Source organism: Ursus arctos, unplaced genomic scaffold (genome assembly GCF_023065955.2).
Source record: "Ursus arctos isolate Adak ecotype North America unplaced genomic scaffold, UrsArc2.0 scaffold_30, whole genome shotgun sequence".
Classification (NCBI taxonomy): domain Eukaryota; kingdom Metazoa; phylum Chordata; class Mammalia; order Carnivora; family Ursidae; genus Ursus; species Ursus arctos.
In genome coordinates, this window is record NW_026622986.1 from 24,573,842 (window position 1) to 24,596,514 (window position 22,673).

At 44.3% G+C, this 22,673-nt stretch overlaps 1 protein-coding gene across 15 annotated transcripts in view; it reads left to right on the top strand.

The window, feature by feature from the left end:
* The window catches only part of BEND7 (BEN domain containing 7), a 91,750-nt gene that overhangs the window by 638 nt on the left and 68,439 nt on the right, over positions 1–22,673 (top strand). For 13 of the 15 annotated variants that reach the window (XM_057304599.1, XM_026479055.4, XM_026479056.4 and 10 more), the window contains exon 2: positions 2,116–2,199. The exons of the other annotated variants lie outside the window; for them this stretch is intronic. Coding sequence is in view for 12 of the 13 variants with exons in the window: in XM_026479055.4 (XP_026334840.1) it covers positions 2,116–2,199 (84 nt within the window). In the remaining variant the exon portion in view is untranslated. The remainder of the gene's footprint in view (positions 1–2,115; positions 2,200–22,673) is intronic. 15 annotated transcript variants of the gene reach the window in all.

Consider the following 22,673-nt stretch of genomic DNA (forward strand, 5'->3'; position numbering starts at 1 on the left):
GGGGGCCGCGGCCGCACACGCCGCGCGGCGGGGAAAGTTGTGCGGGGGGAGGCAGGATGTTATTCAGCGTAAACAAGTCGGAGGGCACATCAGGAAATTAGCAAACAATGACACTTGGGGAGCCGAGAGCCTTCTTTGGTATTCCACTCCTGTGGCTAGGTTGGGGGGTGGGGGAGAACTGCCTCTCCGTCAGGCCGTGCACACACGGATCCCGACCAATGGTTGTGGGTTTGCTTTTTTCCCCCAAACAGAAGCAAAAAAAGGTGGTGGTTCTTTTAAGAACCAGAAAGAAGCTTATGAGGTGTACGAGCCCAAATGAGAATTGTTGACCTCCGGCATCTTTTCTAGAGACGTTATTTGGGTTGGAAAGCTGTTTTGGAATAGATCACTTATCGGTCAGAAAAGTATCCTTATTTAAAAAAAAAAAATTCCAGTCGGTTCCTGACGATTTAACAGGTGTACACCGCGGTCTTGGGGCTTGGGTCTATTTTATCAGGGGAGGGGAAAGTTGAATTGCCTTCTCTGCGTTCAGTTACTTGTCAGAGTCTTTATTTTCCTGACTGGACTTTGTCAGAGACGACGAGAACTTAAGATAAGAGCAGACACAAAAATATGTCTATTAAAATGCATTGTGTCACCTTAAATGAGAGGCAGGTGACTTTTTTCGTCCTTATGTCCTAAGTCCTGATATTGAGTTTAGAATCACCTTGTTTAAATATCTTCTTTGAATCAACTTGAGGTCAAAACCAAACCACAGAACCTGTCCCCTTTTCCTCTGTTGTTTTATCTAGCACTGGCATCAGAGTAGAGAGCAAGGCGATTGTTTCACTAACCTGGGGAAGTCACATGGGAGCTGATGAAAATTAGAGGGTGATTCCAAGTAATAGAGCTTTTCAAGCTAAGCTGAGCTAACTATGATGTAGATTCAATAAAGCCTGCTTTCAGCTAGCCTGAAAATGGTTTGATTATAGACATTTTGAAGATCTGCTCATATCTGTTTCCCCTGATTTAGTTTGGATACTGTTTAATGAAAGAGGCCTGAAATAGTTTTACGTATTCAAAATATTTGGCTCTTCCCCTTTCTGTGTGTGGATTACTCAGTCATTTGTACTTTAAAAATCTCTCCATACGTGACTGGCCTGCTGGTCTATTGATTCATTCAGGAATGTAGGCTGGTTTCTTATTTATGACCTCAGGGAACTTACTACTTCATCTGAAAAGTGAGAGTAGTTTTGTAGACCTTGTCCTGTCAGGTCTCAAGCCACAAAAAAGGGAATGGCTGTTAGTTAAGAAGGAACCTCTGTTTTCTTACCTAGGCGATCCTACTTTTTAGAAATAGACCATTGGCAAGCCCAGGAGCCTCCGTAGAGAAGAAGGAAGCTCGTAAAGTACTGTGTTTTAAAGTTTGACTGACATAGCAAGTTTTTCTTTTTCCTTTTTTTTTTCCTTTTAAATTATGGGTCTGATTCTTCTCTCTGCTCTGCAGGTGCATTTTTAGCAAATACACTATTGCATATTAAAGTGCAGTAGCTGAATGCAAAAGATTGTGTGAAAGACGAGGATCTTGCTTTCTTATCTAGACTGTACTATATTTGAAATAACAAATCAGTATTTTTCGTGTGTGCTTTCCGGTAAGCTGCTTAAAGGCTGGGATTTTGCTGGGTAAACTGAGAAAACTGAGTGTCGGGTTACCCTAAAGCACGCTATTGATATACTGTACTCGTGGAAATGGGTTGTGGAGATAATTTTGGAGTCACTCCCTGGCCTATGATGGGGCAAGGTTTTTCTTTCCCTTAAAACATACTTGTCATCTGAAAGCAAAGAGGCCTAGTAATTGGCATCTCTGGGCCAAATTTACTGTGAAAACCATGTGATCAGCAAAGCTGTTTTCTAAAGTCAAAGTAATATTTCAAGTTTGTGTACTTCTTCAGAGTAAGCGAAGTTTTAGGGATTATTAGGGACTACAGTCGGTGATTAATCAAGTTCTTGGAAATTATATTTATACTTTAAAGTATAGATTCTACATCTTATATATAATGAGAGACTAGTTTTTATTGTTTATTCATAACTTGCGGGTCATTAGAATTTTAATTTTTGGCTGTTTTCTCATCCCAGATTATCACCATGAGGTGTATAAGATCTCAGAATTCAGCAACGATGTTAATGGGGAGGCCAAAGAGACACAACCCATTTATTTAGGTAGGTTCCTATGTCAATTAATTTCTCAGCAAAACAGTGTGGCCATTTGCAATTAGGGGGAAGGGAAAAAAAAAAAAAAGATTGTGCCAGAACGGGAAATGTCTGCCATTGCTTAATGTATGACATTCTTTTCAAGACCTTTTATTTTACAGATTGCCAATATATCCCTTATTAACATTGCTAAAAGTTGTAATTTCAGACATAAATGTTTATTAGTGTCTACACACAGTGCTAATTATCACTCACTCCCAGAGCCAGATGCTGACTGTGCAGGTTTTGTCGCTCTGTGCTCACCCCATTTACATTGCATATTCGCTGGCATGCTTCACTGGCAATAGTTTGTGTAATTGGGGTATTACATCTTTGACATCTGGATAACAGAAATTCAATTTCCAGGAAGCTGCTATTTGTTTGGTTTTGCTTCTGCCTTGGGTGGGATAGAGGATTAATATGCTGTCTTATTATAACGTCCCTTCACCTCTGTGGCCTGGTTGCTAATCCTGCCATGTCAAAATTAAATTAAATCTACAGTCAAAAAGCGTAAGGAAAATCAAAGTGTGATTGTCCGCCTAACCACCTCTTGAGAGCACGAGCTATCATTTTCCTGGACTTGTGTGCATTTCACCCCGATATTTGTGGTCAGAGAGACTCGCCATGCTTTACTCTTACCATTGTCATTGCCCGCTCATCTCTGGGACGAGCTGAGCAAAAGCAGCGTCTGGGCGACCATCCGACAAGGGTGGCTGCATGAGGAAGAAGTAGGTAGCCAGAAACATCGCTGCTCTCTCCAAGTGCAGCTTTTGGTACAAATGCCTTACATGAGGGAGCTTGCATGTGCAGTTTGTTATTTGCAGACCACGAACCCAAAATCAAACAAGTGGCGATTTTGCCACTGAGAGTGAAGTACCCAAAAAGTAGAAGTAGGAGTAAGGAGTAAACAGCGGCATGTGGCTTCCACCTTGCCCATCCTGAACACCTCCGCCACCCCGGGTCGTAGGGTGAGAGCTGGGTGCCGCACGGCAAGGGAGCAGGAAGCGGGAGACAGTCGGGGCAAGAGTGATAGAAAAGCCAGGGCCAGCTTTGCCAGCTCTCCGGGGAGAATCGAGGGCTGAAAGAAGTAGGATTGCTGCTCAAGCCCATGTGCGTAGTGCTGCAAATCCCAACACTTTGGCTCTGAGCGAGAGAAATGGTGGGTTGCGAAGAACCAAGAAATCAAAACGGATACTTGATAGAGGTAACACAGGAGGGAAGTATCAGCGTTTCTTACAAAAGCGACCACTGAAGGCACATAGATCTTTGCGTCCAAGTGGAGACTGTCACTGAGAGGCTGGCAACTACTCTCGGCACCTGTTTACGGTTAAGAGCACCAAACACCAGAAAGTTAATAGCCAAGTGAAATGCTGCGACCCACAAAGAGAATATTCTTGGATTGTACTCTCTTCAGTTCCTTAATCAGTTGGAATTCTGTATTTTCAGTTCCCTGAACTTGATTGGTTGGAATTCTGTATCTAAGTACCACTTGACTTAGTCATTGGAAATGAGGAATTTGCCTATTAGTAGAAAATTTACATTTATCATAAAAATGGAACATCATGTCCTTGGTTGAGTTATTCTTCAACAAAGCAGGCCTTTTCCCCCGTTCTGCTGTGTATTTGGAAAACAGTAAGGATGCTATACAGTGAGGTAATTCTGGGTCGGACAGAGCAGGGGGATGAAGAACAGGAAAATGCTAGTGCTCAGAATTCAGTCAAATGCAAATGTTTGAAGGGGACACATGCCGCTGCTTTCGTTTTTCCCAGCTCGGGTCCAGGAAGATAACAGAACATCAGCGGAAGACCAGGGTCAGGATAAGCTTTCCAAGTTACTGGTCAGGAAGTCCTCAGACATCAAGAGACAAAAGATTGAACAGTGCAAACGTGCCTGGCTTACTTCTCAGTCTTACTCATTCTGGGGGAAGTGGGATATGGTTCGCAAAGAACATTTTTACTTTGTGATTTCCAGGTCAGTTTTTTTAAAAACTGGAGGAGCGAATGATTACACTAACATAATTTCTAGAGCAATTGGGAATAGTCACTGAAAACATAGGAAATTAAGAATTTGGTTGTTGACGATGTTCTAAAACAGGCATTTTTAGTTTATAGGTACTGTTCTCAAAGTGTAGATTTAAAGCATGTTTGTTTTATAAATTGCTAGAGTCTATCCATAATGTGACTTGCTAGGGTGTAGAATTCTGTGTGAGGTTTATGACATCCAAGGGAGTTTGTTAACAAAACACCAGAACTGTTTCATCTATAATCTAGCCCTAAAACATGGCCCGTATGATGATGTATAGGATTTTCTGTGTTCAGACATACATATTATCTTTAATACCATCTGTACCTATAAGACTAAAGTTCATGTCTCAGGAAAAGACAGTGAGCGCTCCGGGTTTTGGGAGAGTTCCCACATGAAATCTATTTCTCTGGAATATTTTTAGGCTGTTGACTAATATCCAACATGGTAGGGTAGCTCAGTCGTGTGACTGGCTGGGCTGAGTGCTTTGGGAGTTACTCACACATTTTTAATGTGATAATAGGGCCAGAAGAGGTTACTTTGCCCTGTGGACATTGACATTGTCAGGCTGGCTGCGATGGGCTACAATAAAAATTTGAGCCCTGTTTGGAGAAAAACAACAATTTGTTTTAATCAATTCAATGGATCTTTTTTGAGAAAAGACTATGCACTCAGGGCTTTTCTGGAATGGGAGTGGGGTTGGGGGTAACCAAAGAAATGGAAAGGACAGAGACCTTGTTCTCAAAGATTAAATCCAGTTGGGGGAGATAGGACAAGTTCAGAACACAGTTAAGGAGCAATATTCAATAATCGTAACAGCTCAGTCATTGGGCACCGTCTGTGTGCACGGTGTTGACCTGAGTACCTCACATGAATGATCTCATTTACCTCTCACAGCGAATCTGTAAGTCATTATCATCCCCATTTTGTACACGAGACTTAGTTAGATGTTTGGTTGCCTGCCAGAGGCCTCTCAAGTAGCAAGTGCCATAGCTGGGATCCCAGTGCACATCTGCGTGGGCTGGAAATACCCCGCTGCCTGCCTCTCTGTGTGAACGATAATTAACTGACCAATACGACCATTAGAGCAACGAGCAAAAGCAGCCTTGGAAGGGAAGGATCAAATGTAGGGTCAAGTGGAGAGCTCTGGAAAGGCTAGACCTCGAATTTGGGGAAGATTTGGATAGGCAGAGGGGAGCTGGAGAAGATTCCAGGTTGTTGTGCCATAAGCTACAGCAGAGAGGTAAGTGTCATTAGAATCAGGCGTTAAGTGATTCTGCTTTCATGCCTGTCATCCTGTGAGTTTTACTTTATTCCTGTAAGGTCACTGGGGTCGGTGTTCTTAGTCCCATTACCTAGAGGATGGAACTGAGGCTCAGAGTAAAGCAGCTTGCTCATAAATAGTGGAATCTGGAGGAGACCCACAGCTCCTGTCCAGAAATCTTCCCCTCTACCATGTTGGGCCAGACAATTCAAGGATCATCAGGAGACCTTACCTGGCATAGTAAGGCACTTTTTGGAAAATATTTTAGTGAGACGGCGAGTTTATTACTGGTAACAGTAGTACAGACATTTGATAAAATCCCTTTTGCAACATTGGGTTTTACTTTAGATGTGCTGTCATAATAGATAAGTTTGGAACATGTCTGTTTTTCAGGTGTTCGGACTCATTCATTTATTCATTCGACGAATATTTATTGAGCTCCAATTACATGCCAGGCCCTGGCCCTGTTCTAGTTCCTTTTGACACTCAGTTCTGTTACACGGCTTTCAGAAGACAAAGAGCAGCCTATCGATAGTAGCCATGCCACTTGAGCAGGGTCGAGATTCCGAATTTTGAAATCTTTTCCAGGGGCTTTGCTGATGACAGCTGCCCCCACCAGGGTCCCCAGAGTCTCCTCAAAGATGATACACTCAAATAATCCTACCCACTTTTCCAGACTAGGGAGACAGCCTCTCACGACCATGTAAACCTCCTCCCCGGAGAAGTGGGCAGGTGCACGTGTTAGATGGGGGATGCTCTTCACCTCGAGTCGGGCGGCCTGGGTCTTGCCTGCTTCCTGTTTCTTCCCAAGAGGGAAGGGGCCCCTGATGTGTCACCTCACCTGTGGCTGGGTCCATGAGTGAGAAGCAACCTCAAATAACATGAAGGTCTGAGTGGGCCTGAGTGTTTCTTGGGGTTAAAAACGTGGCCAATTATTGTAGGTGTCATTTTGGGGGAGCTGGCTGTGTGCCAGGCACCATGGTAAGAACTTTGCATGTTATCCCAGGCCTCCGTGTGACACATCCCACCTCTGCCAACCCACCTCTGCGGGCATCTGCACAGCTTTTAGGGTGCCCTCGTCACCATGGAAAAACCCCTGGTCTGAGGAGTTTCTAAGGTTTCCTACAGCACTTAAAGTAGACCTGCTCATCCTCTAAGTCCGCAACCGGCTTCCAAAACAATTGTAAGCAAAGTCAAGTTTAAGAGAGCCTCTTGGAGACTCGTGAACACTGATGGTTTCCTTGAACAGAAGCGCGCTTGTAAATGTGCATCTATAACTGTAGACACAGACTTAGACACTCTCAGATATTACTCACTGCCTAATGTTCGGGAGGTGTTTGCAGTTCGGCCTGTCGCATACTTGGATTAATCATTTAGCTCCTATCACAACTACACCACGAGGCAGGTGTTATATCTGTTATACAGACAGGAAGCTGAGCTCGGAGGTGAAAGTGATTTGCGCAAGGGCGCACGGTAATTAGTAGTTGAGCATGCTTTAAAATCAGATCTTTCGATGTCCGGTTCTGCACTCTTTCACCATGTCAGGGCTGCCGGCTGTCCTGCCTGCCTCTGCCCTTCTGCCCACACGGGCTGAGCTGGGTGTGTAACTCCTCACCCTTTCCCCGGCAGAGCGGGGCTCCAGATGTGAGAGGGGGCACCGTCTGGCGGTAGAAGGGAGGGGTGGGCAGACGCTTCGACTGGGCAGAGCCTAGAACCCACTTGGGAAGAAAGGAAGTAAAATTGGTTGAACATCTGTGGTTGCAGGGCACTTCCGGTACTGGAGAAGTATTGTTATTTCCATTTTTAAATGAAAAATAGGGGTCTTTGGAAATGTCAGTTTGCCCAAGGTCAGAGAGCTCGCAGATGAGAGCCTGGCTGTGGACAGGGCTCTCACGTTGTTGCTGCCCTGCCATGCGGCCTCTGAGAAAGCCAGGCCCCCTCTCCTCCTCCCTTTGCTGTTGGTTGTCTGCTTCTAGCTCACCTTTATCTCCCTCTTTTTCCTACTAAAAACATGTGCTTGTGTCAGCCTGGTCTCTTTGCATTCCTTCCCGGAGCACCTTGCCCTGCCCGTGTGTGTGCCTCTCGCCAGCCTGTTCTCTCCAGGCGCTCCCATGTCTTAGCCTGTTTCCAGACTCCATCTATTACAATCCTATCTCCCATTGGTTTCTAAAGCCCAATTCAAACATTACCTAGGCCTGGAGGCCTTCTCAGTTTGTCTAGCACAGTAGAGAGAAGCCAGGTTTAAAGTCAGAAAACCTTGGTTTGAATCTCAGGTTAACAGTTAATAACACCTTGCACACAACTCTTGAGGGGTTTTGTCTTCCGTAATAGAATAGTAATGTTGGCCCTGACCTCCCCAGCAGGTTCCCCCACAGCATATAGGAAACCCTACATGACGAAACACTTTTTCAAAGCAGGAAATGCAATGCTGTATTCTTATTTTTATTATTCCCTTGTCCCTTCTCCTTCTGAAATAGGATTTAAATATTCTTCTGAAATAATAACATCACTCTTTTATGGCACTTACCACATACTTCCCAATACCTACTTATTTTGTACACGGCTCTTTTGTGCTATAAGTTACCCTGTAGACACCCCCATCACCCCCAAACCTGAACAATTAACCACACTGAATTGTGGTTGTTTATTTGGACCATCTCTCCTCATGTAAATTGTAAGATCACAGAGCAAGCGTGACCTGGATTCTTTTTCGTATCCTTTGAAGCACCCAGCACGGTGTTGTGTTCATAATAGGCACCCAGATGATAGGTACTCAAATATCTAAGTGCGTGAACGTGTTAGACACTGTCGTATAGACCGATGAAGAGTTGCTTTATTTTTTTGAAGATTTTAGTTATTTATTTGAGAGAGAACAAGTGAGTGTGCACGTGCAAGCCGGGGGAGGGGCAGAGGGAGAAGCAGGCTCCCCGCTGAGCAGGGAACCCGACTCAGGGCTCGATCCCAGGACCCTGGGATCATGACCTGAGCCGAAGGCGGACGCTTCACTGACTGAGCCACCCAGGCGCCCCTGCAGAGTTGCTTTAAAATATACCACTCTGTTGAGATGTTGGAGTCATTTAGTGAGCGAAACTAAAATATGCCACATTTAACTGGAAGAATCTTTTATAGCATATTCAAGTAGCACAGAAATTTGGAATTTCTGATGTTGATTTGTGAGGAACAACTTGAAATCTTTTTTTTCCCTTCAGATCTAGAAAAGACCAAAAAGGAGAAGACCTCACATACAAAAGCCAGCGATATGCTGAAAATCAAAACAGAAATAGTCTGTGCTCCGCTGGCTCTGTATTGTGCTGTAACATTAGCGCACGCTCTTAAGGGTGCTTAAGAGAGGACTGACCTGTTTATCTACTGATTTTTGGCGTTGTCTGGTTCTCAGGTTCCAAAGGAAGCAAGTTTTCCTACCTAAATTTCAGGAAAATCAAAAGCTAAGCATTCAACAGCAGGCCTTGGTGCGTGTCACACCGTGAGGGAGCACTCGCGCGGTGCCCGCTCACCAGCGCCCTTCCGTGTCCTGAGAAAAAGTTGCTTTCTGTTTCTCGGCGAGACTTGGTGTGGTTCAGGAACCACCCTCGGGGTAAAATGTACCATGCATTGTGGTCATTTGCTGTTCCCACTCTGATCATGACCAAATCATTAAAGAAACAAAAAACACAAACCCTCCAAGAAGGACAGGCTCTAAGGAGATGTATTAACAATTTAGCCTCTCTGGTTCCCATGGGAATATGGATTTTTACTTTTGGAAGAAAATAACATGGCCATCTATAAGATAAAATAAAGATTTTGGAACAGTGTGTTTTGCATCTCCAAGTTAAAAATAGATCTAGGACATTTACAAAGCTACTCTGTTATTCTCATAAGTCACAGATTACTGGAGAGAACACTACCTGGAATCGAATGTGCCCGAATGTGCGTGCGCCGTGGCAGGGGGTGGTGGACCCTGCAAAGATTTATCCAGGGGCTGGGCCACTTGGATTGCTTCTTGCCTGAACTTTGTCATCGTCTGTGGCTTTCAGGTTAGGATTGAGACCCGTAAGCCTGACAAATAAGACTCTGCTTGAACTGCCACCTGTTTCGTTGGAGCTAATTGCTGATGCTGTCCTCCCACCTCTCAGGCGTCAGCCATACCAGACTGCTTTCATTCCTGCAACAGGAATCCGTCCTTGCCTTTGAGGCCAGGCACTTTCTCACCCTGGTGGCTGCACGGAAGCCACAGAAATGCCTCTGCTTGGAATTTCACACTTGCACCATCCTCCCTCTTCTTTGCTTGGCTTTCTCTTTTCCCTAAAGACTTCAAGTTGATGTAACTTCCTCCAGGCAGTCTTCTCTGATTCCCCTCACCTCTCCTTCCGCAGCCTCCAGGGCATGGTGCCATCACAGCAAGGGCGTTGCTGGTGTACTTCTCCCTCTCCCCACCGGGCTGTAAACTCCCTGAGAATCATCTCTGTGTCCCCACTGCCCAGCACCACCACGCTGGTCCCATAATAATCATCAGGACGTGCTCAGAGAATGAGTGAGATGTTCACTTTTAAATTCAAAATAAAGTGGTGGAATCAGCCACTTTGAAACCTTATTATTCAACTCTTGCCTCTAAGTTCCGCCCTGGCTTCAAGGGGTGAAAATTTACACTTCCTTCTTAGTAGCTAACTGGACCTCACATATCAAGAGTAAAATTTGTCAACACTGACCATAGAAGCTTTATTTTTCATTTCTTTTTTTTTTTCCTTTTTCCTTTTTGATTATGTTAATGGCAGGGCCCCCTCTTAAAGTTTAACCCCGAAAGAGGACACACTTCTGCGCCTGTGTGGTATACCAGCCCTGCCCCCAGCACCCTGCAGATACACCGTGCTGTGCAGGCTCCCCAGGTGCCTCAGTCGGTGGGCCTGGAGTCCGCTCCACTGGGTTCTGCCTGGCACGACCTCTGCCGGCCTGTCTGAGCCTTCATTTCTCCAGTCTCAGCTTGAATTCCTGCAGGGCAACACTCCATTGACTATATTCCTAGTATACAATACTTGACACAGAGTCGATTCTCGATAACTATTTTGGAATAAGCAAATGAGTACCATGTTTAAAGCATGTTAAAAATGCAATTTGCTGCCAATTATCAGCTGATCTGAGTGGGACAGTCTGTTGTGGCAAGACAGTTTTCTTGTGCAGGATTGTCCCACATGTTACAAGAGGGCTGAATGTTGGCAACATAAATGTACATATGTGTCAGGAGCACCCCCCCAGTCATTGTGACAATCGGAAATGCCCCCTACACATGTCAGCTGGCAGGTGGTCCTCTGAAAGCCACAGCTGTGGGGTCAGTTAGCTTTGAGCAGAGAAATGCTATTGCATTGCTCTAGACTAGACACCCTTCCTCGCTGGCTGTCTCCCAGATGCCCGTGTGAAGGTGGCAGAAATGAGAGGCCGAGGTGGACCCACTCAGCCGCATCGCCATACCCAGAGCGAGATCAAAGGGCACATTCCATTCATGGTCAGGTTCCCGAAGCTCCTTTCTATACAAAGGACAGCTTATTACATGCATATTTGATCATATATTTTAAAGTCATTAAGAAGTTTAGACAGATTTCCTTTCAGTATTCCAGACAATCAGTATCCTTGTAAATTAGAATCCATAAAATTGTTTTCTTAGTATTGCATTTTTCCCCAAACATGTCCAAATATATTGTATCATTTGAATTGCAAGGGTTTTACAATTTTTTTTTTTTACTTAGAAATCAAATTTTATATCTGAAAGGTTAATGGAGAAAACTAATTATGCTATCTGGTAACCAAATGTGTGATGAGACATTTGTCTCTGTAATTAACAGCAAGGAACTTTTATAGTTTCATAAAATCGAATGCTGCATAGAGTATGCTGTGAGCATTTGTTTGGATGAGGTGTCCAAAACAGAGATGTTTATGGATGATATAAAGTTGAACTGAAATGTAATGCAGGTGTCTCTGTATCTCACGGCATTTCTCATTGTTGAAATGGAAGCCAGAAGATTAATAACTTTACTTTGTCATGATAAAATAAGTAATGTGTTCTTGGAACAGTGGTACGGTACATAAGTTACTCAGTAATTCCAAGAATTTATTCTGTTCCAGGAATAATATCCTTAACAATTTATTTTTACAGAAAAAGTTGATGCAACATAATAGCCTTATGAAGTTGCTTGTATGGCTAATGGAATTATATCTCAAATGTGACTTTACACCTCCATATAAAATGTAAAGAACCCCACAAAAATGCAAGGTTAAGGTACAAGCTAAAAGTAAAAAGTCAGGAGATGCAAAAGTTAAGGTTCTTCTGTTAACAATAACTCATGCTCATTGCACATATATAATTTTTTCAATTACTAGCAAGACTTTAATGGGTACCGTAATAAGCATTGTGTGAAATACAGTTGAAAAGGCGTTGCTGCAGGAATGTTAGCCTGAGCGTGCTGCATGCGTCCAGTGCTCTGTTGTCTGACTCTGCTCTGGAAGACAGAGCCTGCTGCCGTGAGCAACACGGACACGTGCAGCCCAGATCTGACTCGCCCTCCTCTGGTCGGCTTTCTGGGCAAGCAGCGTAGTCTTATCCTTTGTTAAATGGGGCAAATGAGTCCCTGTCTGTCACCTCTGATGAACTAGGAGCACGATGAGGATGAGCTGTGTTCCTTTGGGAAAGCTTTCATCAGAAGACATGAGTGAATTTAGGCACCAAGTGGCCTGTGCTTCCAACCCTACACACTCCGTGGAAATGAGAATCTAAGACGGCGCAGATGTTGGTCTACGTCTTGACCCGTCAGTAATGTTTTCTTTCTCGGCTTTCCTCACCTGCAGCTTCTCGGCATATCTGATACTAGAATTACTTCTTCTTGTATTTGTTTTGTAGTATTTGTTGAGAAGCCATTAGTGCCAAGCTAAGAGATTTTGAAGCTCACTAGGTTTCGATGGGGATATGAAGGATTCTACGGGAACATGGAATGGGGGGGGGGGAGGCTCACCAGGCCTGGGAAGTTAGGGGATATGAGCCTTGAGAAGATGGCATTTCAGCCAAGACCTGAAGGAGAAGTATGGGGTGGGGCTGGAGCTGAGGCCGTATGAAGGCCAGGAAGTGAGAGCCCTTGCTTCTGGCGAAAGCAGAGGGCCCTCCTGCGCTCCATTACGGCCACTAATTGGATTGGTATTTAACTGTCCTGAGGTGAGGCCTGGGCACCGGTGTTTTTACAGAGTGTCTAAGTGATCCTAATGTGCAGCCAGACCTGAGAGCCACCGGTTTCGAATAAGGGGGATGGGGGCGGGGGAGGGAACGGGCAAGAGCTGAGACTGGAGAAATAGGCCAGGAAGCCCGGAGGCAGAGCCCGGACTCCATCCTGAGGTGGTTGGCATTCCACTGAGGTGTGTCATGTAATGAGGTTTGCATGTTTGAGAGATCACACTGGCTTTGGGGGGGAAGAGGGATCGGAGGGAGAGGTGCGACACTTGAGGCTTTGGGAACAGGGGGATGGAGAGAAGTGGAAGGATTCAAAAGTAATTTGGAAGTCACAATAAGCAGGACTCTGTGATTAGTTGGCTGTGGGAGGGTGGGGAGAGAGAGAAGTCCCAGGTTTCTGGCTTGGATGGCTGGGTTGGTGCTATTTAGTAAGGCTCAGGGAAAGTCAGCGTTCAATACGGTTTTGGACATGGATTTAAGGTTGCTTTTGAAATGCGCAAGTGGGGTTATCCAGTGGGCACTTGGATCGTGTTGTCTGGAGCCCCAAAGCGGGATCAGGACCGGAGTCCTCACAGACACATGGTCACCGGAGCCAGAGGGAGGATCCGCGGGTCCAGAAAGGGTGTGGGGAGTGAGAAGCTGCCCAGGCAGCAACCTGAAAACCTTCAACATTTAGGGCAGTGCTTTTCACACCAGTGGTTGTGACCTGTAAGTGGGTCATGAAATCAATTTAGCAGATTTTCACCCACATGAGCGAACAACAATAACAGTAATAATAATAACAAAGATAGAGTAAAATACAAAATGTCAGAGTGCATCGCATGCAGGAAGGATAAATTCATGAGTCTTTTTTTAGTTACGTACGTAGTATGCGTGTGTATGTGTGTATGAAAGTGTGTGAAATCATCATGAAAAATATATTTCTTGCTGTGAACTATGGTCAAAAAAAGTTTGGAACCCACTGACCTAAGCCACGATTGCCTTACCCCTGGAGATTTGTCACTAGTCTCACTCAGGAAAGACTACCCGCTTTCCAGGTGCTTTTGGACCCAGTCTTACCGGAGTTCCCTGAAATCCTTGGAAAAAAAGGTGCTATGAGTATGATCCATTTCTCATCATCAGTAACACTATTTACACTGAAGATGAGACTGTACATCAGCATATTTAACTTGGAATATTTTATATTTTAACTTGGAATAGTTCATATTTTTAACTTGGAATATTTTGAAATTTTAAATGGCTGAAGAAATGCAGTATAACCAGTACTTAATCACGTTCATACTTAACTGCTCCGTGATGTGGATGTATAAATTGACGGCTCAGTGAGGGGAGATTTGCACCTCTGTATTAGCATTCTTTTAGAAGTTTCTGTACAGGAGAGCAGAGGATCAGCATTTCAAATTCTATCGAAAAGGATTGTCTCTCTCCAGACAGTAAATTGTGAACATTTTATCTCTTACTGAATGAAGGCAAGACTTTGGTTGTGCTACTATGGGAATATGGAAGCAGCCCCTAATCTACAGTCTTGTTATATTTAACCTATGTGTATTGCCAGCAATCAAAGACTTTTGCCATGTTTCACAGAATCATGAACATAAATAAATTCTTATTGCACGTCTTCTAAGTGTTAATATTTGGCTTTTGTAGAATTCACAGGATTCACATGAACTCTGCTGCCAATTTAAAGAGAAATATCTGAGCCTTATTCTCCTTAGTTAGAAACAGTACAACTAAGTTGAAATCCATAGATGGTTTGGTGCAATAATTGAACTGTTTCCACCGTATTTGTTAACATAACTGGGTGGTTAAGGCGCTGACTAGTTCAGACAGCACCCAGTGTGTGTCCTGAGTGCTTCCTGGATACCTTGCGGCTGGATTATTTTGTGAATGGCCTCCTTCCGGCCAGTCAGCCAGTTCCTTGAGCACTTTAGTGGAGTAGCTCATGGACCCTGGAGCCTGAGCTACCCAGTTCAAATCTCCAATCTTAAAGTCTTTGTTATTTCCTGCGTAACATGTATTCATCAACATTCAAACCTCTTAGCCTGTCATCAGGATTAAAAGTTGGCAGAGTTTGCCAGAGGGCCTGGTACATAGTGAGTGCTCAGTAAATGGTGGCTGTGACACTTTTCCCCCTACATATTGCCAAATTATTATTTTAAAAAAAAATACATGGGTTGGGGCGCTTGGCTGGCTCAGTTGGAAGAGCATGGGACTCGATCTCAGGGTCAAGAGTTCGAGCCTCACGTTGGCTCTAGAGATTACTTATATGCATATACACATACATAAACAAACTTAAAAATAAAGAATACATGGCTTGTATGAGCTTCAACGGAAAGTAATCTAAGGCCTGTACACCGAGAGTTGCAAAGTAGACCACACCCCAGCATCCTCTTTCCTAGACTTGCTTTCGCGGCTATCTCTAGCCACCTATGATTCATTCCTGTCCAACTTTGTCTTTCCTGGGTGACATTATAAGATGTTTTCATGTCCAAAGCTGCTGCTGTACCCAGCTTCAGAATATCACAGGGAGAAGATCGTACATAGTTCTTATAGGTCATGTTTTCTTACAAAAAAATAATACGTATTCATTTCAAAACCATTTTTAAAGTTAAAATTGAGAAAGGTGAAAAAAAGGTATAAAATAAAAAGGAAAACATCCCGTCCCCATCACACTCTCCAGTAACAACCACTGTTAATGGTAGAGTTGTTTTTGTGTGTTTTACAATCCAAGGAAAATGGGATCATGCTATATAATGTTTTGTAACTTTTTTGCTTAACGGAGTCTCCATTTATTCCACAGAATTGAGTGGGTAGTTTGAGGCAGGCAGTCAGCCCTGGTTACGAGGTAGTGAATGAAGTCACCGTGATATCAACCATCAGGGGTTTACAGTCTATCTGGCACATACCTCCAAATGACTATAAAAAGGGCCATTCCGTTCTTTACAGGACATGTAAACATACACCACAATTTCATGACACCGACATGCTGTAATTCACTTATCTAATGCTCCATTGATCAATGTTTGGATGATTCCCAGTGTTTCACAAGTACAGTGATGCCCTCGTGAATATCCTTGTGTCTATGGCATGGGTACTTGTTGGGATGTTTCTATAGGATCAGTTCCTGGAAGTGGACTTGCTGAATTTCCCTCCAGAAAGGTTCCCTACCAACAGCCAATGAGAGTGACTATAGCTCTACACCTTCACCAAAAATGAGTTTTATGAATCTACAGTCCTTGCCAAATTAATAGACAAAGAATTTCACGTTATTTAATTTTCATGACATTAATAATTATGCAGATTAAGGGATTTTTAAACTATTCCTCTTGTGAATTACTTGTTTATGTCCTTTGCCCAGTTTTTTATTGTTGGTGTTTGTCTTCATTGATTTGCAAGACCTCTCCCTTGTATTTGGGATTTTAACTCGTTGGCTCAATATTCTTGAGCATTGTTTAAAGTGATGGCTTCTGACCTCCTCACTTAGGATGTCTGGAATTACACATCCAAGGAGCATACAGTTGGGCAGCCGTGTTGTATTTATTATAAAATAAAAGTTTGTTTTCCATGATATAAGAACATTTGAGGGAAATAAGCAGGCCCACTCTTGGAATTGGTTGGGGAGTTCCAGCTGCTTTTTATATATCACAGTCTCATGGAAAACCTTTGTTGACTTCCTGTCATTTGCAAGATAAAGTAAAAGCATCAATTTTTGTTCACTTTACCCACTTTGTTCACTTTACCCACTCAGTACCTCAACTCCAACTAAGTTAGCTTATTTACCGTTACCCATTTTGTTTTTCGTTGCGTTCAGTCTTTGCACCATACTGTTCCCTCCTTTCTCTTCCCGGAAGTGCCCATGGGAATGCTAGCCATCTTTACGGACCAGCTCACATCTCACCATCTTCATGACACCAGCCACAGTCCTCCCAGTTTAAAATGGTCTCTTCCTCTCGATTCCTGAACACTTGTCATTTTTGCAATGTCCAAGGCATTTATCATATAATCTCTTGGTTTTGTCTGTTCGGTCATGGACACTAGAGATGTACTCCTAGAAAGTAGCTGGGGGCATTCAAAAGCCTGACTTAAAAAGCTGAGCCCTTGGCCTTCTGTAACGGTCCAGCCTCTCCTCTCAGACCAGAGCATTTGAAACTGTGGATGCGTAACTGACGCCCAGTGTTTTCCATGGACTACAGGAATCCACACGTTTTGGTGGGTAGAGAGCAAAGTATAATATTAACGTTTATTTTTTTAAGGTAAAATATGAAGACATCCAAGAAAATTTTTCCTTATGCCCCTTTTAGGACTTTGCCCCCAAACTTCTTATAGGTGTTTATTCTCCTTTGTAGGTGTTCTTTGAGGGATACGTTTGAGAAGCAGCATGAAAGCCCATTTTTTGTGGCTGTCCAATTGGTTTGGTTTTTTTTTTTGAAGTATAGTTGACATACAACATTATGGTAGATTCAGGTGTACAACCCAGCGAGCAGACAATTCTATACATTACTCAGTGCTCACCATGGTAACTGTAGTCACCATCTGTCACTGTACGTTATTGCTTATTATCGACTAGATTCCCTATGTTATACATTTCATCCTGTTGACTTATTTTACAATTAGACATTTGTACCTCTTAATCCCCTGTATCTATTTTGCTCGTCCTCCTACTCCTTTCCTCTCAGGCAGCCCCCAGTTCTCTGTGTTTAAGAGCATGTTTCAGTTTTGTTTGGGAGTTTTGTTTTTTAGATTCCACAGATAAGTGAAATTCTATAGTATCTGTCTTTCTTCGTCTGATTTATTTCACTTAACATGATACCCTCGGGGTCCATCCATGTTGTTGCGAAAGGCAAGATCTCATTCTTTTTTTTACAGTACTAATGGTGTACTGAGTACTAATGGTGACAGCCCATTTTGAATCGCTAGTCCTTCTTCATTTCCTGGCATGTCTTTGCTCTTTTGACCCTTAATAGATGTCTCAAGCTCTTTTTGCGTGGAAGGCCTATTTTCCGGCTAAGATCCTTTGCATTCTCTGTTGGTACCCGTCCTGGCTTCACGTGCTCAGCCTTAGATAAAAAGAGCTCCAGCCTCCCACCCTGGCTTCAGGTGGCTTATCCTGGGTAAGCCTGCATTCGTTAGAAAAGGGGCATCGTGTTTTAAGTGGTTTGTACATTCACCTGTCTCCCCTGCTGGACTGTACACCCCTGAAGGGGAGCCACTGGAGCTTATATGTCTTCTGTTTTCCTTTCTTTAGTCCCACGGTATCTCATATTTCGTAGTAGTACAGTAAATATTTATTGAATGGATGAATGAACCTGATATTCTCTAAATAGATTTGAAAGGAACTTAGCTGCTCTTTAAATGAAAATGCCGTGTGTGTGTGTGTGTGTGTGTGTGTGTATGCACATATATATTGAGCTGCTTAACTATTTTCCACTTATAACTTTCAATTTAACAGGGTCCTCACACACATGCCAACACACTCGCAGTTGAGATACTCCTTACCATAGTGTTTGATTCAACCAATTAAATGATTCTGTAGATACTCTTTGCCTCCTTCCATCTCAGCGGCATTTAGACTGTTGTGTGGTGCCCACAGAGTTCCTGAACGAACTCCAGGGACTGTTCCAGGAATGTGGGTTCCAGCGTGCTCTCTTCAACAGGCTTTACTCTGCTTGACTTATTGGGGTTCCGCTTAAGGTTGCATGAGAGAAAAGGGCTCACTTGGAAACTGTCGCTCTACAAACTATGCTTTTCAGACCGTTTTTGCTGAGTTAGAATCCCAGTCTTGCGTGTCCCTTGTAAACATGGCTCTCAGCCCTGAGGGTGGCCAGGTGGGACCTTGATAGCATCTGCATGTCAGTTTGGGCTTGGAATGAGGGTGTCGACCTCAGGCCTCCCCATAGCACGGAGTCTGCTTCACATTCCTCTGCGCTGAGACCCGTGTGTTGAGGTTTGTGCTGAAGAAAGCTGTAGCATTGGCAGGAAGGACCCTGTCCCCTCTCCTGTTCTCTCACTGCTGTCATTTGACCTGCTGTGGGTGAGTCTTTTCTATACCGCGGCTCCATGCTGCTTCTACTGGTGTTTGAGAAGAGATAGTTGGACTATTTAGTATAAATCCGGGGCATCTTAGTATTTCTCACCGATGCACTCAACTTCTTTCTCTTTTAACATGTCATTACCTGAAAAATGCGAGGAGTTTTAAAGCATTCTTTTTTTTAAAGTATATTGAGTGCTGTGCAAGCACCACCACTATCTGTTTCCAGAACTTTTTCATCATCCCAAACAGAAGAGCATTCTTGTCCCTCCTTCGGTACATGCTCTCAGACGCGTCTCTGCTGTGTGGTCGGTGTTCAGGAGCTGGAAGGGCAGCTCTTGAAGACCGTGTGTCGTCCAGCCTCCTGCCTGGAAGCTGCGCTTCGATCCGTTCCTCCTTTGGTGATAAAGAACACCGTCCTGCCCATAACCACCCGTAATAGAGTTGAAGACAAGTCAGTCATAACCATGTAGTTCTCAGTGAAACACCCAACTCCTATAGCCTGTCTTTGTCCCTTTAACCTTTCCTATTGACTTTTGTGACCTCCTAAAGACTCTCCACAACCTCTTAAAAATAGTACAAAACTGGACAGCATAGTATAATGAGGGTCGACCAATACCGAATATGGTGGAAGTGCCCCTCGGTTCTTTAAGATTCTGTCATTTCTCCTGTTGAGGGGTTTTGTCAAGTGTGGCACCCCTGTGGTGGACTCGATGTTGGGGGCAGGGGGAGCGAGGGCTTAGAGAGGACTCACTTCTGACCAAGGTGACTGCTGCTTACCCCAGGGGTTGGGAGCCCAGGGGGAATGGGGTGACCCACTTTGCCAGCTTGGAAACAGATGAGCTCATGGCTCTTTTCGTATTGAAATGGGGGTTTTGCGCTCTCTGCATGCTGGATTGATAGGAAACCTGGCATCTCTGTACAAGGTGCCGGTCCGCCCCGAGTTGTTAGTGAACTCAGAGGGCCCCCTACTACCGGTAGTGGTGGTAGCAGCTCCTAACAGAACAGCTCTGAAGTCAGCTTCCTGTCCCAGCCATGAACGTGGCTGCATTCCCAGTTGCCTGCTTATTATCAGAATTCTTTGTCAGAACTAGGCTCGTTACAACCTCACCCCGCAGCACCTTTTTTTTCTAATTCCCTGACTGGTATTAGTATCAGTCACCCAAGCTAGAAACCTTGGTGTTCTCTTTCACAGGCTCTCGTCCTTCCCCACCCCCACCATCCGCACACCCAGCCCATCAGCGGGTCTGTCTGATGAAGCTTCCTCAGCGTCTCTCTCCAGCCGCGGCCCCTCCCCCTCCCCGGCCTGGCACAGACTCTAAGGTCCTTCACCCAGCCTTCAGCAATGACACTGTAACTGGTTCTCCCTCCACGCCACGTTCACCAGAGTTTTGCCAGAATTATTTTTCTACAGGATAGACCTGATTATTTACTATCCTTCTATTGAAAGAGCTATGAATCTAAAATTACCCGGAGTAATAACCCAGTATCTCCAGCGTAAAATTATTCTTCCTTCGCCTGGCATGTATGGCCCTTAATGGGATGACCTCGCTCTACATTTCAACTTCATCACCTGTCCTTCCCCTTAGAGGGCTTGAACTCCAGGCACACACAGCTGCCTTTGAGGAAGAAGGGGGTAGAAGGGGTAGCTCTGTGGCATCCGCTCAGACAACAGCGAGCTTTCTCCTGGGGCCGGAAGCGTTATGTGTTGGGGAGCCACCAGCCCCAGCCCCGGGGGGAAATGAACAGCTTTCATGCTGGGGCTTCAGGGAAAACAGGGCCATCAGGGAAGGTCTTTACCTCTAGCAGGAAGCCAGATCATAGGCAAATAGTAGGGCAGTTTGCTCGCTGAAGTCCTGGGGCACACAGTCAACAGAGTGAGGGGTCAATAGGCCGGGAAAAATCAGGACCGTTTTTCAGAACAACCAATCAATACAAAGCAATCTGGATAAAAAATGTCGAGAGATTTGGAGAGGGGCTATCTTTTAATTCGTACCAGATGATCTTTATATCTCTGAGGCCCAGAAAGTGCTTGATAAATGTTTGTTGAGCAGTTTATTTCTGCTACTTTTTCACTCGACTCTATTATTGTTTGCTTATAACGTTAATATTACATTTAATTCTACTGGATGCTTTCTGGTTTCAAAAAGCCGTTTCTCTCATTCACTTAAGAAAGTCTTACGGAACACCTACCATCCGTCTACATTAGAACATTTGTAGGGCAAAGATACGACTGTTCTTCGTGAATCTTCATAGTAAGACATTGAGAGATAGACATAAGATGTTTATGAACAGTCTCTTGCTATATGTTTGTACATTATCATATTTTCTTTTATCATCCCAGACCACGAGTAATCATGGTCTGTGTCGCATATCCTTCTTTCCTGGCCAAATTAAGAGAGATCATGTATGATGACTTACTTCCACGTTGTAAGACTTTGTATGTATTATTATGCATAATCATCATATGTATAGTAATAATTATTATATACCTGTATGTTTTTTTTAATGTTTTTTTATTATGTTAGTCACCATACAGTACATCCCTGGTTTCTGATGTAAAGTTCAATGATTCATTAGTTGCGTATATACCTGTATGTTGTTTAGGTAAAGAAAAGTGATCTGGGAGAGTCTGGAAATTTAGCCAAAGATAGAATTCATTCTGCAACTTTTTTTAGACCTTGTCCAAACTCTCAAAAGGATTTCAGTTAAGGTTGTTTTATCTTTTAGTAAGATTTCTTTTTGTCTCTCTTGAAAAGATTCGGCCTCTTGGAGTTGAGTGTAAGTAAAGACATAGATAGGTTTGGAAAGAAATGAGGAAAGTGCACACGTTTCCTTGTAGAATCATGCTTGTGGAGCTCCCTTTTCCTGGCATTAAATATGGTGAAGACGTTGACTGATCCCAACTGGAAAGACAAGTAGAAGTCTGCTAACACTTCCCATCTCAATCTCTTACGTACTTTTCACCATTTCTTTTTAAGTCAAAGAACTTATGCCCCCTCAATTAAAAACAAAAAACAAAAAAACACAAAAAACAATGGGCTCCACTATGAGGATGGATTAAGCCTGCTTTTTCTGAGAAGGATACCTGTGACTTTCACTCCGTTAACATCTTGTTACCGTGAAAAACCTGCATCCCTCTTCAGCTGCGTCTGTGTGCCCCTGGCCCAGACCTTCAGCGTATGACACAGGAAGCTGAAGTGTGGGAGTGGGATGTTAGCACAGTTGGGAAGGGAGTCCAGTGCAGGCCTGTCCACTGGACCACACCAGCACCTTCTGCCCGAGCCTCCACCCGCCCTCTGCCTGCTCACCCTGCTTGCTGCGTTCGGCACCCGCACCATCCCAGTTTATGTCGGTTCACTCGGCTGCTTTGGTCATCCCTGCTTTTGGTCTCCAGCTCTCGTTTCTGACGCTCTGCTCCGTCTGCCCCAACAAGCAAGGCAGCGGATCCCCTCTCTCTGCTGAAGACCACCGTTGCCTGCGGGTGTAGCAGGGCTCCAGGACCTCTTCCCGGGTGGTATTTTAAGGGCCGCTCCCAGCTTCTCTGGTCCGAGAAAGGACAATTCAGTTACTCTGAGACCATTTGCACACATCCATCTGGTTGTCCTCTAGGAACGCTCAGCCTGTCTCTTCCAAGGAGCTTTCTGAGGTCAGCCTTCCTCAGCCTTCCCCACTGACTTTCCTCCCATTGACTCCTACAGCTCTGACTTCTGCAGGTCTCTGTCTTCTGTCCTTTGAGATCCCTTGCAGGCAGGTAGACTGTGTGCTGTCTCCTGAGTCTCCTGAGTGAAGCCCGTGGGGCTGCCTTGGCCCTGGCTGTCGTCCTTCCCTGCACTGTCTTCCTCCTTGGGCCCCACTGGGTCCTCTTTTGTTGTGGTTTGGTCGTTTTTTGTTTTGACTTTGAAAGAAATGTTTCGACACAT